The following is an 18513-nucleotide window of genomic DNA, read 5'->3' as shown; positions in this document are numbered from 1 at the left end:
GCAAATGTTTTATCCTTTTAACCTAGAATCTTTCAGTAATACAATCTCATTTAATGCTCGTTAGCCTGCAGAATTGAGTAGTCAGGTCTTCACCTCAGTTATGCACAGGAGGCATGTTGTAACATAAGGATAATGTATATCTCAAATAATTCATAGACAGTCTAAACAAACAAACAAACAAATAAACAAGCCATTTTTAAAGAATTTATTTAGAAGCTAATAAATGTTTAATTCAACATAATATCATAGTTTATGGTTTATCATATATAGTGTATGTTTTAATTAAATCAAATAAAATTATTAGAAGGGGATTTTAAGCTGTCATTTGGTCACGTTACAACGTTCCCCTCATATGTTTTATTATTTCACTTCTTATATTTCCAGGTAAATAATTTACAAAGTATATGTTTTGTTCATAAAATAAGAGCGCATATATATATATTTTTTTTTACCAGATACATGTTTTAAAAATAAATAAATAAATAAATAAATAAATAATGTAAAAGAAGGCAAATGTTTTGAAGTACTTTTACGCAAAATAGAGAAAATAAAGTGTTCGATTTTACCCCGCTCTCTCCTACTCCTGTCATTTCATTCTTGCACCGTCATATTGATCCGGTGTAGCAGCAGCGCCGCATAGTGGTAGAATATCCCGTTACAAATGATGCTTTTATCAATTAGAGTAAATCTGTACAGCAGAGGGTGGTCACAGTCTTTTTTAAAATAAGTCTGTTTCGGTATGAAGTACCATATGTTTAGGTCCAATATAAATTTAAATTTTACATATATTAAATTTTCAACATATATAAATTAAAAGTAAAAATATAGATTTTATCTAAATTTCACATGAATAAAACAATCAGAAAATATACACGATACGCATGAAATATGAAATCCTCAAGATGTTGAACTAATTACATTTAAAGGAAAATGTTATTATGATATTCTAAAGAAACATGACAATCATTTGTTGGAACCATTTTGATGGCATGTTCGGTAATTTTGGACACATCATTTTATCCGTTTAAGCCATTAATGTCATCCGAAACGACACATTAAAAACGTAAATGTCTTCAAAAATGCCTAACAGAAAATTCCTTACTGAAATTTATAATGAACTCATTATAATGAACGCTGCATAGTAAGCAAAATTCTCGACATTATATTTTGACCTAAGGAACATAACGTAAATTCATACAACAACAACAATATAACCTATACAAAACCTTCAAAATTTTTCACATGCATCACCAAAAGTTTTTAACACTCACTATGAATGGATAAAGTGCTCAGTACTGTGCCAACGTTCGCTATTTCCTACCTCGTTCCCCTGGTTATGCTTTATTTCCCAATCAACCGTGTTCCCTTGGTGTTAAGTTATACATTCCCAATTAACTTGATTAACACATTAATCCTACTTTCACAATATATGAAAAAGAAAAGACACGTCTCTGAATGAGCATTAGTCTAAAGTTCAAAAAGAAAAAATATGTTTTTTCTTAAAGCGAACAACAAAAAAATCTTTATGGTCTTATGTAGTTTTCGCATATTGATATAATTTCCACGACAATACAATAAATTAAGTTTGTAAATTTATGTATTCATATTTAATTCTATTCTACAATCAAATCTATTTGTATAGCGTTTTAACAATGGACAATGGTCTCAAAGCAGCTTTACAGATGTATGGAAACAGAATAAACATTATAAAGTTTAAATTACTATTTATCCCTAATTAATGAAGTTTACAAAAATATATCATTGTTTATTTATTGTTAACATATTTCTTACTACTTTAAATATTGGCATTGGCAAGAGTTTTTTGTCTTTACTTACTTTGCTACTCTCATTACTTCTCTTTAACCTGCTGACTGTTGAGTGACAACGCGTACATGCAAAACCTTTGTGTCAATTAATGGCATCTTTTTTTAATAGCATATGTGAGATCAGTTTAAATTACTGTACTATAAATAGATAGATTTCTCAGTTGTCGGTTTGGGTCCGCCCCTTTGTCGGTCGCGCGAGCTCTTGTGGTCGGTTGTGGCAAGCTGAAAACTTCTGCGAACATCTACCATCTGACACTTTGTCTCCGTCAGACACTTTATATGTTTCTAATGAACAGCTGTGCCTAAGGGTTTGCAGCATTTCTAACATAGAAAGTAGGTCATGTTTTAAAAACAAAAACAGCCCCTTAGAATTTGAAAATGAACAGTTACATCTTACATCCCCTAACTATCCCAAACGAATAATCCGAATAAGCACGTTCTGTAATAATGTACTCACCAATAAGGCTTATATGAGATTATATTGATACTGCAATATGAGACATGTACTTATCTGATATGACCATATGACCATGACTAACCCATCCCAAAATGTGTGTCCATGAATTTGCGAGGAGTGGTCAAATGAATATATAAACTAGGGTCCAACACTGGTTACACGTAGGAGTCTTGTTCATTGAGACATTCAGAAACTCCAAAAGCCAGCAACATGCTTGAGTGGACAGATTTCGAGCGCGCTACCATCCTGTATAGCAAATACAGTAATATGTTCCAAACCTGTCTGCTTCTATCACTATCTGTCCTTTCTATCTCAGGACACATGGCAGAGGACACCCTTGATGAAGTGCCAACACACTCACATACCAATTCACACTCTAAGGACAATTTAGAGATGTCAATCCTGCAATACATGTCTATGGACTATGGGAGGAAACCAAAATACCAAAGAAGGGGGAGAACATGCAAACTCCAAACACACAGGATGGAGGTAGGTATCAAACTGTAGATATGCGAACCATTAAGCCTTGTCCCTTTTGCCAGTACCTTTCCCACTAATAGCTAATGAATATACCATAAAGCTCTTCTATGGTTGGAGTATAGTTATTATGTTCCCATTATATTACACTTTTTAAACACATGATCACTCTATTCTGCCATTTTAGATAAAGTTTTAAAAGAGTGGAAAAAAGGGTAAGTGAATGATGAAGAAATTTTTATTTTGAGGTGAACTATCCCTTTACTTTTGCATTCAAAGGACTAACAAGAACATATCAAAATATAGTAGTTGCAGGACACTTTGGGTTAACTGTCCAAAAACAGAATTTAAAAAATAAATGTAACAGTTAAAAAACTAGATTCAAATGATATATTTTTATTTTAATAAACAATTGTGTTCTCTATAGCACAACCTAAAAACACTCTTAAGTGAAATCCACACATTTATGCTGTAGTTCAAGTCTAAAGATTTTTGAGTTTTATTAATCATTGTCTCAGACAAGGAATTTACGTAAAGACTTCCAGAAAAAGTAACCACATTCAATAAAATCATTTCTTAATTCATAATCTTGTGCTTAATATGCTGAAAAGCACTCGATTGATTCTTATCTTGTGTAATAACAAATTACATTAGAGTCAACCTCTTTTAAACCCAGATCTATGAACACACATTAAACACAGGTTCAGAGATGGCACATACTATACAGTGTTACTTTTGATAAAAACATTTTGGCATTTATTTAGATCAAAAAAGGGCATTTACTAGAAAGACATAAAAAGACATATAGAGTTTGCATGTGTCTGTTCTGTTGCCTGCAGAGCTTCTTATCTGTACTTCTCAGAGAGAGCCAGGGACAAAGCAGCAAGAAACTTATCCATAGCCACATGTATCTCAGGAGTAAAGTCAGCGGGGAACAGGGTGGCCAGAACCACGAGCAAATTGTGGGAGAGGATCTACAAGGAAACAAAAACACCTACATTTAACAAGCATGTTGTGGAACAGGATTTATCTACGGGTAAAAAAATACTTAAATATTACAGAGAAATGGAAATAGTATTACAATGAATTTACCTTGAAGTTGACTGGGTCAACACGCAGCTGGAAAGCGTGCAGCTGGCTTAGGTCGAGCAACCCATTGGTCAGGTCATCGATTTTGTTCACAGCCTCTTCCACTCCAGAGACAACAGTCTTTCCGTGTTTCTTCACTTGGGGAGAGTCAAGGCTCAGGTCACTCCAGTGGGAAAAGTAGGTTTTGGTCTGCGGGTAAACAGTCAGCATCCTGCATAGACACATTGCATAGAGTGAGTCCTCGGTATCGGAAGAGGAATTGAAATGAATATCTAAAGGAGAAGAATTGCTCAAGCACCTACCTGAAGAGAGCTTGTCTACCGATTTCCTCAGCCTTTGGGGAGATTATGGCCCAGAAGGCTTTGATGGAGGCTTTGTCCTTGGCAGAGAGACTCATTGTTTCGAAGTGATGGAGAAGAAAACTTCTGTTAACTTCCTCAGAAACGAATCACCCATTTATATACAAGGACCTGAAGCTGGCACACCCGCGACCCTCCCCAAAAACGTAACAACTTGGATTAACTTCAGATTAGACCGTGCGTCTGCTGCTTGTAATAGATATCTGTCTGATAGGAAACAACATGCTAATTGAACTGAAATTTTACTCCAAAATATTCTAATTCTTGCTTGATTTTAAATAATAATAATAATAATAATAATAATACAATCATTATTTTTTTTATAATATTTAGGTAATATTTTTGAAATATAGAGAAGAATTTTTCATTGAAAATATATAACTGGTCTGAAATAAAAAAAAATACCTTATAAATTTAAAAAATTAAAAATTAATTTTTTTTTATGAAATATAGAGCAGAATTTTTCATTGAAAATATATAACTGGTCTGAAATAAAAAAAATACCAAACAGAATTCTTTTCTTTGAAATAAGCTAAAAAATGTTATTTGAAATGTTTCTTTATTCTTTCATCTTCTTTGATTTTTCCATATGATTCAATCAAGGACATTATTTTCTATTATCAGTTTAATGCAATATATATTTTTTTGGCAATTGAACATGTGAGGTCTTGTGAAGGCTGGCAAGAAAATGTTGATATTTCAGTTTAAATATAAACTATATTGCATATTGTGTACCAGCAATACATTCTTGGCCAATTTGAGTAATCTGAATTAGCATGCTAACCACAGTGCAGTAATCTGCTGACACAAGCTGCAGTGAGTGAACAGGAAGAGCCTTCAATATATCTTTAGAGACCACACCCATGGAAACCTTCACTTGATAAATGTATTGCTGGTACACAATATGCAATATAGGGTTAATTCAGATACATTTGGGATAGTTTTTGAATTTCTAGTTTTTTAGGCTTTCTCTTCATTACATTTCTGAAGTCCTCAAGGTATTGAATGTTTGCAAATAAAAGAATATTTCTATCATATACTAAATAATTATGGCTTTCTTTTTGTCAGGAATGATATCTATTTGCAATGACGTGCCGAGTTTCCCAAAAGCATCTTAACACAAAGATTATCATTAAAAAGTATCTCCCAGTTAAGACAATCCTAACTTTGCAATACTTTTGGGAAGCCCAGTCCTCTTTGTTAAATTTGGATAGCAAGAATTTGGGACAAATAATGTAATTTGTTCATAACATTGGCCTTCATCATCAGTTACATGTTTAAAACATTATACACAATATTATACACCATGCTTGGCCATTTAAATCACCTTAAATGATTACTTTCTAAACATATGCACATAATAACTTAAAACATTTGTTGAAGCCAAACTTTGTTGCTGTTGCCAAACTTATGTGTATCATAAATATTGGACTATATTACATTACTTTATTTTATTTATTTATTTATTTTTTTTACTGTATTTGTCTTTACAGCTCTACCTCAAACTTGACTGTAACCCAATTATTTAAGTCTCTCTGATGGGAAGCCAGTCTTACAAGTATTTCACTAAATGTCATACAGTGTATAGTTATGAATGTGACAAATGAGATTTGAATTTAAATTGTTTTTTTTTTAATAATCATGACCAATATATAACCTTATGAGGGGTGGGATTAACATATTGACAGATTTTTGTCAGCAACATAGACCTCTGGTCACTGGGTTCGAACAATATTATTTGTTTTTCTATTATTATATAATAGCTAAGAGTTTATAGGTCGAATACAAATTTTGAATTTATCTGTAGATTTTCTAATCTGACTGCGTGTGAAATATCTAGCTGGAGATATTTGTTACTTGTAGCGTCCACCGATCCCAGTGAAATTACCTTGCATGAATCAAAATGTGATTTGCTTTAAGCTCTATTACTAAGTCTGATTTTAGCTTATTAGTTTATTATTTAACTGCTTATTTACTAGTTTCCATAAAACAATCTGCATGCGCACAGGAAGCTTTCCCATGCACCATGACAACATACTCATTTGGAAGATAAAAGGAGCGATTCATATCTAATCAAAATGTTTCAGACTGTGAGAGTGAACACGCCCCATCAGAGGTTTGCTGCCAGGTCTTGGGAGGTGCTGTCAGATGCATATATAAGCGTCCTGAAAAGACTTCATCAGAACATTCAGAGACTCCAAAAGCCAGCAACATGGTTGAGTGGACAGATTTCGAGCGCGCTACCATCCAGGACATCTTTTCCAAGATCGACTACAAGTCTGTCGGTCACCAGGCCCTGTCAAGGTACATTTATCTAAATATGTATTACCTGACTCAAAGAAATGGGTAAATAAATGACTTGATAAATTAACACTATTGAGTACTTTTTAAATGCTTCTCAGGTGTCTGGTCGTGTACCCATGGACCCAGAGGTATTTCGCTAGCTTTGGAAACTTGTACAACGCCGCTGCCATCGTGGGAAATCCCAAGGTTGCTGCCCACGGCCTGACGGTAATGCAAGGGCTGGAGAAAGCGGCGAAGAACCTGGACAACATTAAGGCCACTTACGCCGAGTTGAGTGTGCTGCACTCTGAACATCTGCACGTGGATCCCGATAACTTCAAGGTGCGTCTGATTTGATTTATTTATAAGTCATTAGGCCTTACTTCTCTTAGTTAATTCATTGCCAGTTTAGCACTTTGCCTACATGAATCATCCGGTCTATAACTTAACCTGTGTTCATTCTTCATCCTCTGTTTCCTCCTATAGCTGCTGGCTGACTGCATTACCATTGTAGTTGCCTCTGTCCTGGGTGCGAGCTTCACAGCTGAAGTGCAGGCAGTTCTGCAGAAGTTCCTGGCTGTCGTAGTGTCTGCACTCGGAAAACAGTACTATTAAATGCTAAATCTGCTTTTTCTGTGTTTTTTGTGTTGAAATCAAACCTTGTCGTTTAATGCAAATAAATGTTTAAATAATCAATATCCCGTCATTTTCTGTGGTTCTTATTAAACAAATTATTTTCACCGTTACATCTTGCAAAGTTATATTAAATAAATTACAATCGGAATAATGGAAATAAGCAAACTGCTACAAAAAGATGAAAGCACGCTTGGGTGGTGGTGGTGTGGCTTTCTAGGCTTTCTATATATATATATACATTTTATAATATAGATAAAATATTATAATGCAAGACCTTTACATATAGGACACATCGAATTATAGAAAAAAGTGTTGTTGTTTTTTTTAATATTTCACATCTGCTCGCATGAAAGAGTGCTTTACTGTGTACAGAGGACCTGTGTGTTTTTGTCAGTACGCATCCCTCCATCCATTTTTTGTACCGTGTATCTTTTGAAATGTAAAGATGCCAATCATGCAATGCATGTCTTTGGACTGGTGAGGAAACCGAAGCACCAAAGCACGCGGAGAGCACTCTCTGTCTCTGTCTATGTCTCACGCACTCAGGACGGCGATACCGCAGTATCAAGTCCAAACCTAGCCGACTGAAGGACAGTTTCTTCCCCCAGGCTATCAGACTATTAAACAATCAGGACTAACAATACACCACAGTACACCACACATCACTCACCGTTTAACATCGGAAAGCACCGCACTTTGTACTCGTGTACACACTGCGTATGTACACGACATTCATGCTGTTACACACATTACACTGTGACACACTGTGCAATATTTACTGATTATACTGTATCTCATGCCATCGTTTTTGTACATACTGCACAAGAATGCATGCAAAGAATATATATATATATTCTTACTCAATGTCTGGAGCTGCACTAAAGAATTTCACTCACTTCCACACTTATGTTGCTGATGATGCGACAATAAAGAGATTTTATTTTATTCTATTTGATTTGAAAATTCCGGGCACACTGGACGGAGATTAAAATCTAACCACTTTTAGAAATTATTGATATTTGACCAGTCTATACGGCACGAACCTCTTTTATGGCCACTTGGAATATAGTTTTTTTTGGTGCCTTTATAGTGCACATTTAAGCTCTTGATCATTACTTTTAGCTTTGCAATAAAGCTGTCGAAGAGTGAAGCATAGTGGGAAAATGGGTTTGGAATGACATAGGGGTAAATGATAACAAAACTTTTATTTTTACCCCGTTACCTTTGTTAGCACAGACCTGACAAGAACATATAAAAATATAATATTTGCAGACACTTTAGGTTGGTCTTAAATGGGAATATAAGGAAAAAAGAAAATAGTTTAATAAAAAACGAGATTCCAAACTAGATTTGGAAATGATTTTTTAATTTATAAAATAGATATTTTTAATTTTAAAACACACTTTAGTCAAATCCACAGGTTTTATGATGTTCTAGTTCAAGTTTAAGGATGCATCTTCCATTTGTTTTTGTTTTTTTGTTTTTTTGTTTTCGTTTTTTTAATCATTGTCTAAGATAAGTGAAAGCACAAATGACACTAGGAAAGGTATCCATGAACAGTAAAATAATTTACTATATGCACACATTCACTCTTAACCTTATGCCTAATTTGTTGAAAACCGCTCCTTTGTTCTTTTCTCGTTACATTGGCAATAACGCATTTACATGACAATCAACTTCTTTTTGCCTCGATCTTACATGAACACGCATTAAACAAAGGTTCAGAGAAGACAAGTGGTTAAGGCTCTGGGTCGTTGACCGGAAGATCAGGGGTTTAAGCCCCAGCACCGCCAAGTTGCCACTGTTGGGCCCTTGAGCAAGGCCCTTAACCCTCTCTGCTCCAGGGGCGCCGTATCATGGCTGACCCTGCGCTCTGACCCCAACCTCCAAGGATGGGATATGCGAAGAAAGAATTTCACTGTGCTGTAATGTATATGTGACAAATAAAGGCTGTTTCATTTGTTTCACATATAACATACAGGTCAAAAACATTTTGCCTTTTATTTAGATCAATCAAGGACATAAAAAGACATATAGAGTTTGCATGTGTCTGTTCTGTTGCCTGCAGAGCTTCTTATCTGTACTTCTCAGAGAGAGCCAGGGACAAAGCAGCAAGAAACTTATCCATAGCCACATGTATCTCAGGAGTAAAGTCAGCGGGGAACAGGGTGGCCAGAACCACGAGCAAATTGTGGGAGAGGATCTACAAGGAAACAAAAACACCTACATTTAACAAGCATGTTGTGGAACAGGATTTATCTACGGGTAAAAAAATACTTAAATATTACAGAGAAATGGAAATAGTATTACAATGAATTTACCTTGAAGTTGACTGGGTCAACACGCAGCTGGAAAGCGTGCAGCTGGCTTAGGTCGAGCAACCCATTGGTCAGGTCATCGATTTTGTTCACAGCCTCTTCCACTCCAGAGACAACAGTCTTTCCGTGTTTCTTCACTTGGGGAGAGTCAAGGCTCAGGTCACTCCAGTGGGAAAAGTAGGTTTTGGTCTGCGGGTAAACAGTCAGCATCCTGCATAGACACATTGCATAGAGTGAGTCCTCGGTATCGGAAGAGGAATTGAAATGAATATCTAAAGGAGAAGAATTGCTCAAGCACCTACCTGAAGAGAGCTTGTCTACCGATTTCCTCAGCCTTTGGGGAGATTATGGCCCAGAAGGCTTTGATGGAGGCTTTGTCCTTGGCAGAGAGACTCATTGTTTCGAAGTAATGGAGAAGAAAACTTCTGTAAACTTCCTCAGAAACGAATCACCCTTTTATACAAGGACCTGAAGCTGGCACACCCGCGACCCTCCCCAAAAACGTAACAACTTGGATTAACTTCAGATTAGACCGTGCGTCTGCTGCTTGTAATAGATATCTGTCTGATAGAAAACAACGTGCTAGTTGAACTGATATTTTAACCCCAAATTTAAAACTTTTCTGAAAAGCAAATTAAACAAAATTAATTAAATCACAATGTTTGTCTAGCCTGTTTTTTAAATAATAATAATAATAATAATAATAAGAAGAAGAAAATCGTATTAGTATTAATTAATATTTAGGTAATATTCTCAGAAGATTTAAGAAAATAATAGGAGGAGTATTTTTTATTGAAAACATATAACTGATCTAAATTAAAAATATTAAACAGATTTTTTTCTTTGAAACAAATTCAGATCAGTTATTTGAAATTCTTACATCCTTTTTTTTCAAAACGCTTTAGTCAAGAGAATGATTTTCTATTATCAGTTTAATGCAGTATATATATATATATATTTTGCTATTTCAGTCTCAATATATTATCAAGTGAAGGTTTCCATGGGTGTGGTCTCTAAAGATATATTGCAGGCTCTTCCTGTTCACTCACTGCAGCTTGTGTAAGCAGATTACTGCACTGTGGTTAGCATGCTAATTCAGATTGCTGAAATATATTTAAACAAATTTATTTCATATAATACACTCATACAATACTATGCCAATAGTTTTCTAATAACTTTTATATTAATATTTATTGACCAAGAATATACTGGTAGTACACAGTATGCGGTGAATTCCGATAAAGTTGGATAGATTTTAAAGGAATTGAGTTTTTAATGCTTTCTTTCCATTATTATAACAAATGCCCCATCACGTGATACATTTCGGGAATACTGAAGGTGTTGACCTTTGAAAGAAAAAATTTCTGTCATATACTAAAGATCCGTGGCTCATTTTTTGTCAAGACTGACTGAAAGACATTTGAAAGACATTTGCAATGACATGTGCCGAGTTTCCAAAAAGCTTCACAACACAAAGATCATTATTAAGAAGTCTCTCCCAGTTAAGACAATCCTAACTTTGCAATACTTTTGGGAAGCTCAGTCCTCTATGTTAAATTTGGTCAGCAAGAATTTGGGACAAATAATATAATTTGATTATAATCTTGGTCTTCATCGTCAGTTCCATGTTTAAAATATTGTTTAATCGAGCATAGTTTTTCTTCACTGAAAAACGTTTATGGATTTGATCAGTTCAAATGCGTACATCTATTCTGTGCGATTGATTTGACCAGGCTTTAGTTCAGGTCAGTTAAATGCAAGTTGACAGAAATATCCCACCACTGAAAGGTAACATGTTCTTATTTGTTTCTTGAACCATTCCTGTCTCAGGTCAGGACCACTCCATGCATGGTAATTTAGTTCATCTTAAATGATTATATTATTAACATATGCACATAATATGAACTGATGTAGAACAGTAGTCCAACTTGTGTCTTAATCTTATAGAAAAATATAGCCAATTAATTTTTCTCAGCATCATAACCTATGGTCACTTTGTCTGAATTTGTTTCAACTATTATTTAATAACAGCTTATATGTCACATAATAAGAGTTCACGAATATTTCAGATTTTTGTATTTGGCTGTGTTTGAAATATCGTCCACTGATACCAATGAAATTATTTGGCAGGAATGAAACTGTGTTTTGCGTGAGCTCAGTAACTAAAATGATATTAGTTTATTATTTGGTCAATGTTTTCGGTCGTTATGTAAAATGGACTAAAGTTAAACTATGCCATTTAAAACGATGGGCTACAGAATATACCTCTAACAATATTCTTACTATTTCCATAAAACAATCTGCATGCGCACAGGAAGCTTTCCCATGCACCATGACAACATACTCATTTGGAAGATAAAAGGAGCGATTCATATCTAATCAAAATGTTTCAGACTGTGAGAGTGAACACGCCCCATCAGAGGTTTGCTGCCAGGTCTTGGGAGGTGCTGTCAGATGCATATATAAGCGTCCTGAAAAGACTTCATCAGAACATTCAGAGACTCCAAAAGCCAGCAACATGGTTGAGTGGACAGATTTCGAGCGCGCTACCATCCAGGACATCTTTTCCAAGATCGACTACAAGTCTGTCGGTCACCAGGCCCTGTCAAGGTACATTTATCTAAATATGTATTACCTGACTCAAAGAAATGGGTAAATAAATGACTTGATAAATTAACACTATTGAGTACTTTTTAAATGCTTCTCAGGTGTCTGGTCGTGTACCCATGGACCCAGAGGTATTTCGCTAGCTTTGGAAACTTGTACAACGCCGCTGCCATCGTGGGAAATCCCAAGGTTGCTGCCCACGGCCTGACGGTAATGCAAGGGCTGGAGAAAGCGGCGAAGAACCTGGACAACATTAAGGCCACTTACGCCGAGTTGAGTGTGCTGCACTCTGAACATCTGCACGTGGATCCCGATAACTTCAAGGTGCGTCTGATTTGATTTATTTATAAGTCATTAGGCCTTACTTCTCTTAGTTAATTCATTGCCAGTTTAGCACTTTGCCTACATGAATCATCCGGTCTATAACTTAACCTGTGTTCATTCTTCATCCTCTGTTTCCTCCTATAGCTGCTGGCTGACTGCATTACCATTGTAGTTGCCTCTGTCCTGGGTGCGAGCTTCACAGCTGAAGTGCAGGCAGTTCTGCAGAAGTTCCTGGCTGTCGTAGTGTCTGCACTCGGAAAACAGTACTATTAAATGCTAAATCTGCTTTGATGACCAGAGATTATTAATTGTAAATATTCTTAATTTTCTGCGTTGTAGTCGAACTTTGTCGGTTAATGCAAATAAATGTCTAAATAATCAATATCCAGTCCTCTCTTGTGGTTCTTAATAAACTGATTATTTACAAATCTGGTTATTTTCAGTCCAAATATGTTGCTCTTATCTAAACTCCTTAGGTTATGTACTAAATGAATTCATGCATGTTTGTGACTAAATTTCCAATGTTTACATTTCCTTTAATTTATCAAGATAAATTTACTATTATTTTGCATGCGTCCAAAAGAACTTAAACAAACAAACAAACAAACAATTAAACAGAAACCCTCGGTGAGCTATTCAGTTCCTTGCCAGAAGTGATGAGGGTGTGTGGAGGTTGGGGTGACGGGAGATGATAGCGGCAGAGTATGCTTCTTGGGGGTAGGGAGGGTGGGGTTCACAAATTGCCTTTTTTTGGTTGATTGTTATGAAACAAAAACCCAATTCTTACAATATACACACATAAATATATATTAATTATAAACATTTACAATTTAAGACATTTTTAGGCCAAAAAAATAACTACAATAAGGACAGTTTGAATTACAAGAGAAAAAGTGTTTTACTGTGGTTTATATTTCAGATCGAGTTGCATGAAAAAAGAGGCCTTACTGTGTACAGAGATAGTGAATAATATATTTTGAAACTGTCTCCTTATGCCAGTACCTATCCCTCCATACAAGGGTGTAACTTTGGTTTCGATGTGAATCCAATTTCCTGCATTTACATTTAGGGGCTATGGTGATACAAAATCCAGGAAATAATTACATTGATTATAATGATAAATCCTTCCAAAAAGAATACTAGGTTACTAAAATATCCATCCATTTATTTTCTATACCCAATTTATTCCTAATTAGGGTCACGGAGATCTGCTGGAGCCTATCCCACACGTTAGATGAAAGGCAGGGGTACACCCTGGACAGGACGCTACTAAACTACACTATATTGCCAAAAGTATTCGCTCACCCATCCAAATAATCAGAATCAGGTGTTCCAATCACTTCCATGGCCACAGGTGTATAAAATCAAGCACCTAGGCATGCAGACTGTTTTTACAAACATTTGTGAAAGAATGGGTCGCTCTCAGGAGCTCAGTGAATTCCAGTGTGGAACTGTGATAGGATGCCACCTGTGCAACAAATCCAGTCGTGAAATTTCCTCGCTCCTAAATATTCCACAGTCAACTGTCAGCTGTATTATAAGAACGTGGAAGTGTTTGGGAACGACAGCAACTCAGCCACGAAGTGGTAGGCCACGTAAACTGACGGAGCGGGGTCAGCGGATGCTGAGGCGCATAGTGCGAAGAGGTCGCCAACTTTCTGCAGAGTCAATCGCTACAGACCTCCAAACTTCATGTGGCCTTCAGATTAGATCAAGAACAGTGCGCAGAGAGCTTCATGGAATGGGTTTCCATGGCCGAGCAGCTGCATCCAAGCCATACATCACCAAGTGCAATGCAAAGTGTCGGATGCAGTGGTGTAAAGCACGCCGCCACTGGACTCTAGAGCAGTGGAGACGCGTTCTCTGGAGTGACGAATCGCGCTTCTCCATCTGGCAATCTGATGGACGAGTCTGGGTTTGGTGGTTGCCAGGAGAATGGTACTTGTCTGACTGCATTGTGCCAAGTGTAAAGTTTGGTGGAGGGGGGATTATGGTGTGGGGTTGTTTTTCAGGAGCTGGGCTTGGCCCCTTAGTTCCAGTGAAAGGAACTCTGAATGCTTCAGCATACCAAGACATTTTGGACAATTCCATGCTCCCAACTTTGTGGGAACAGTTTGGAGCTGGCCCCTTCATCTTCCAACATGACTGTGCACCAGTGCACAAAGCAAGGTCCATAAAGACATGGATGACAGAGTCTGGTGTGGATGAACTTGACTGGCCTGCACAGAGTCCTGACCTCAACCCGATAGAACACCTTTGGGATGAATTAGAGCGGAGACTGAGAGCCAGGCCTTCTCGTCCAACATCAGTGTGTGACCTCACAAATGCGCTTCTGGAAGAATGGTCAAAAATTCCCATAAACACACTCCTAAACCTTGTGGACAGCCTTCCCAGAAGAGTTGAAGCTGTTATAGCTGCAAAGGGTGGACTGACGTCATATTGAACCCTATGGATTAGGAATGGGATGTCACTTAAGTTCATATGCGAGTCAAGGCAGGTGAGCGAATACTTTTGGCAATATAGTGTATGTATATAAAAAAAGATGTCTTACTTTCTTTATTGTTTAATAGGGGCCGATCACCAAGACTTGAGAGAATCATTTTATAATGTCAAAAATGTTCACCATTAATGTTTTCTTTGTGAATAAAATTTAAATAATATGAAACTCAGTTTCCAGTGTTAAATAAACTTTTATTTCATACTAACCGCTGCACATGAAAATGTAAAATAAATCACTTGTTGCACAGGACGTCTGTCAGAGACACATCCACCAAACCGCAGGGGTTTAGAATAGAAAAAGCAAAAAGCTTTTATGAACTGTGTGTGTTGAATCACTATTTTGCAATATCAGTTGCAGATAGACAGCAGCAAAATGGGAATATCGATAACACAATAGATAAACTACTTATTTTGTACACAGGATGAGTTACCATATCAACAACACTGTATGTTAGCGTTATCTCAGTCAGCGTTAGGCTAACAGGCAGTAAATATGATTATCCTGACCTGAGCTAATTTACTGAATCAACGAACTCACATCTCCTTTCTTTCATTTCAGCCATGATGACATTAAAGTCATCGTTTGCTGCTTCTGGCGTTTCATCGGTGACTGTGCCGCAACCGTGATACCTGTTCATTACACCGTCCAGTGAGATCGACACGCGCATCGACACAGGCAGACTCTGTGTCCTGCTCGGTCCTGCTCCTCCGTGGCGATGACGGCGCGCGGTTACAAAATCATGACAAACCAATGTGAAAGGGGGGGGCACAAACGGGATTTTGAAAACTGGGGGGACATGTCCCTCTGTCCCCAGTGGAAATTACGCCCCTGCCTCTATATCATTTATCTTTAAACTTTAGGAATGCCAATCATGCAATGCATGTCTTTGGACTGGGGAGGAAACCGAAGTACCAAAGAACGTGGATAACATTCAAACTGCGCGCACACAGGGCGGAGGCGGGACGCGCTAGGAAAAATAACAGTTTTTCTTCTGCCAGTACCTTCTGTGCTAATATCTGTGTCTAATATTTACACATCATAGTTAGACATGACTGATATTTTCTCAGAATAATAAACTTGTGGACAAAGGCGTCATGCTCATTTAAACTGAGGGGGGCACATGGCCCCTCAGACTGCTAAGCCAAGTGGATAATATATAATAAATATTAATAGTTATGTGCGGCCTCCTCGTCACTTTTCGCGATTTTGCCGTTTTAATCCCGCGTAACAGACGCAGCATCGCTGGTTGATTATGTAATCCGCATCTGTGCGTGGTTGCAGGCTCGTGGCTGCACTTTTATCCTAAAGAATTACTGTATTGTCTGCGCCCCCCCCCTTATCCTCCAACCCCACCCGAAAAGATCACAACACGCAAATGTAGAAGTAATATGCAATTTACCCTCCGGGTGTAAAAAGACGAAGGCTCAAAATCTATTTGTCTTTGAACGTCACATATTTATGTGTTGAGAACACTGTGTCCCCTTAAAAAATAGATGCATGACGCTCAATGCCTTTATAGGTTGTAAAGCTCATTATTACTATATTCTGCCATTTTAAAGAATTAATCTGTAAAAGAAGTGGGAAAATTGGTTTGGAATTACTTAAGGGTAGGTAAATGTTAACAGAATTTTCCCTTCATCTTGTTAAGCATAGACCTAAGAAGGACATATCAAAATATAATATCTGCAGAAACTTGGCGTTTTAGTGCACAAAAAAGAGAGTCAAAGAATAAATAAAGCTAATTAAAGAACTCTATTTGCAAATATTATTATTTTATTTTTTTATAAACGCATTGAACACTTGAGTCAAATCCAAACGTGTTACCATGTTCTAGTTCAAGTCTGAGGATTTTTGACTTGCCGTATAGACAATTGTTAGGACTGAAAGATTACAAGGAAAGCTAGGTTTTCTTGTAAAAGAGGGTTTTAGCGGTATATGCTAAAAAAAACTGCTTCATTGTTTCTTGGCTCGTTACAATGCAATAACACATCAAGTTCTTTTTGGCATTGATCTAATATGAACACGCATTAACTAAATGTTAAAAAATGACGCATAACATACAGCTCAAAAACATTTTGCCTTTTATTTAGATCAATCAAGGACATAAAAAGACATATAGAGTTTGCATGTGTCTGTTCTGTTGCCTGCAGAGCTTCTTATCTGTACTTCTCAGAGAGAGCCAGGGACAAAGCAGCAAGAAACTTATCCATAGCCACATGTATCTCAGGAGTAAAGTCAGCGGGGAACAGGGTGGCCAGAACCACGAGCAAATTGTGGGAGAGGATCTACAAAGAAATGACAAAGCATCTATTTAACAAACATATTGTGGAACAGGATTTATCTACGGGTAAAAAATACTTAAATATTACAGAGAAATGGAAATAGTATTAAAATGAATTTACCTTGAAGTTGACTGGGTCAACACGCAGCTGGAAAGCGTGCAGCTGGCTTAGGTCGAGCAACCCATTGGTCAGGTCATCGATTTTGTTCACAGCCTCTTCCACTCCAGAGACAACAGTCTTTCCGTGTTTCTTCACTTGGGGAGAGTCAAGGCTCAGGTCACTCCAGTGGGAAAAGTAGGTTTTGGTCTGCGGGTAAACAGTCAGCATCCTGCATAGACACATTGCATAGAGTGAGTCCTCGGTATCGGAAGAGGAATTGAAATGAATATCTAAAGGAGAAGAATTGCTCAAGCACCTACCTGAAGAGAGCTTGTCTACCGATTTCCTCAGCCTTTGGGGAGATTATGGCCCAGAAGGCTTTGATGGAGGCTTTGTCCTTGGCAGAGAGACTCATTGTTTCGAAGTAATGGAGAAGAAAACTTCTGTAAACTTCCTCAGAAACGAATCACCCATTTATATACAAGGACCTGAAGCTGGCACACCCGCGACCCTCCCCAAAAACGTAACAACTTGGATTAACTTCAGATTAGACCGTGCTTCTGCTGCTTGTAATAGATAACTTTCCCTACTGATAGAAAACAATGTGCTACTTGACCTGATATTTTACCCCCAAATTTAAAAATAGTCTAATCAGACCAGAAAGCAAATTACACAAAATTAATGAAATCACAATGTTAAACTAGCCCGATTTTAAATAACTATAAATAAATAAATAATTAAATAAATAAATGATTAACCTATATTCACGAAAATAAAAGGACTAGTATTTTTTATATTATTTTTTTATTCAAATATTATTATTATTATTATTATTATTCAAATATATATATTTATATATATATAAATATATATATAAATAAATATATATCAGATTTCGAAGCAAATTAAAATAAATTATTTGAAATGTTTCTTTATCTTACACATTCTTTATTTTTTTCCAAACGCTGCAGTCAACGAAATGATTTTCTATTATCAGTTTAATGCATTTTTTTTCATGCCAATTAAACATGTGGGATCTTGTGAAGGCTGCCAAGAAAATGTTGATATTTCAGTCTAAACATTTTATCAAGTGAAGGTTTCCATGGGCGTGGTCTCTAAAGATATATTGCAGGCTCTTCCTGTTCACTCACTGCAGCTTGTGTAAGCAGATTACTGCACTGTGGTTAGCATGCTAATTCAGATTGCTAAAATATATTTAAACAAATTTATTTCATGTAATACACTCATACAATACT

The 18513-nt window shown here is 36.6% G+C and overlaps 5 protein-coding genes across 5 annotated transcripts; 2 read left to right on the top strand and 3 right to left on the bottom strand.

Moving 5' to 3' along the window:
- Positions 1–2729: 2729 nt before the first annotated feature.
- Positions 2730–7187, top strand: LOC131345046 (hemoglobin subunit beta-like). Its single transcript, XM_058377685.1, has 4 exons — positions 2730–2772; positions 6296–6512; positions 6611–6833; positions 6978–7187. The coding sequence occupies exons 1-4, from the start codon at positions 2745–2747 to the stop codon at positions 7104–7106; spliced, it is 597 nt and encodes a 198-aa protein (XP_058233668.1). The 5' UTR covers positions 2730–2744; the 3' UTR covers positions 7107–7187.
- LOC131345049 (hemoglobin embryonic subunit alpha-like) lies at positions 3490–4282 on the bottom strand. Its single transcript, XM_058377689.1, has 3 exons — positions 4152–4282; positions 3853–4060; positions 3490–3734 (listed from the first exon to the last, which is right to left on the bottom strand). The coding sequence occupies exons 1-3, from the start codon at positions 4244–4246 to the stop codon at positions 3606–3608; spliced, it is 432 nt and encodes a 143-aa protein (XP_058233672.1). The 5' UTR covers positions 4247–4282; the 3' UTR covers positions 3490–3605.
- Positions 7188–9109: 1922 nt separating the features above from the next.
- On the bottom strand, positions 9110–9878 carry LOC131344707 (hemoglobin embryonic subunit alpha-like). Its single transcript, XM_058377138.1, has 3 exons — positions 9748–9878; positions 9449–9656; positions 9110–9330 (listed from the first exon to the last, which is right to left on the bottom strand). The coding sequence occupies exons 1-3, from the start codon at positions 9840–9842 to the stop codon at positions 9202–9204; spliced, it is 432 nt and encodes a 143-aa protein (XP_058233121.1). The 5' UTR covers positions 9843–9878; the 3' UTR covers positions 9110–9201.
- A 2020-nt stretch (positions 9879–11898) lies between these two features.
- LOC131344706 (hemoglobin subunit beta-like) lies at positions 11899–12760 on the top strand. Its single transcript, XM_058377137.1, has 3 exons — positions 11899–12055; positions 12154–12376; positions 12521–12760. Exons 1-3 carry the CDS (start codon positions 11964–11966, stop codon positions 12647–12649), a joined length of 444 nt encoding a protein of 147 aa, XP_058233120.1. The 5' UTR covers positions 11899–11963; the 3' UTR covers positions 12650–12760.
- Positions 12761–16940: 4180 nt separating this feature from the next.
- LOC131344876 (hemoglobin embryonic subunit alpha-like) lies at positions 16941–17708 on the bottom strand. Its single transcript, XM_058377424.1, has 3 exons — positions 17578–17708; positions 17279–17486; positions 16941–17161 (listed from the first exon to the last, which is right to left on the bottom strand). The coding sequence occupies exons 1-3, from the start codon at positions 17670–17672 to the stop codon at positions 17033–17035; spliced, it is 432 nt and encodes a 143-aa protein (XP_058233407.1). The 5' UTR covers positions 17673–17708; the 3' UTR covers positions 16941–17032.
- Between the last annotated feature and the right edge of the window lie 805 nt (positions 17709–18513).

This window comes from Hemibagrus wyckioides, linkage group LG24 (genome assembly GCF_019097595.1).
Source record: "Hemibagrus wyckioides isolate EC202008001 linkage group LG24, SWU_Hwy_1.0, whole genome shotgun sequence".
Classification (NCBI taxonomy): Eukaryota; Metazoa; Chordata; class Actinopteri; order Siluriformes; family Bagridae; genus Hemibagrus; species Hemibagrus wyckioides.
Note: the sequence above shows the minus strand (reverse complement) of the source record. Positions and strands in the feature narration are given on the sequence as shown.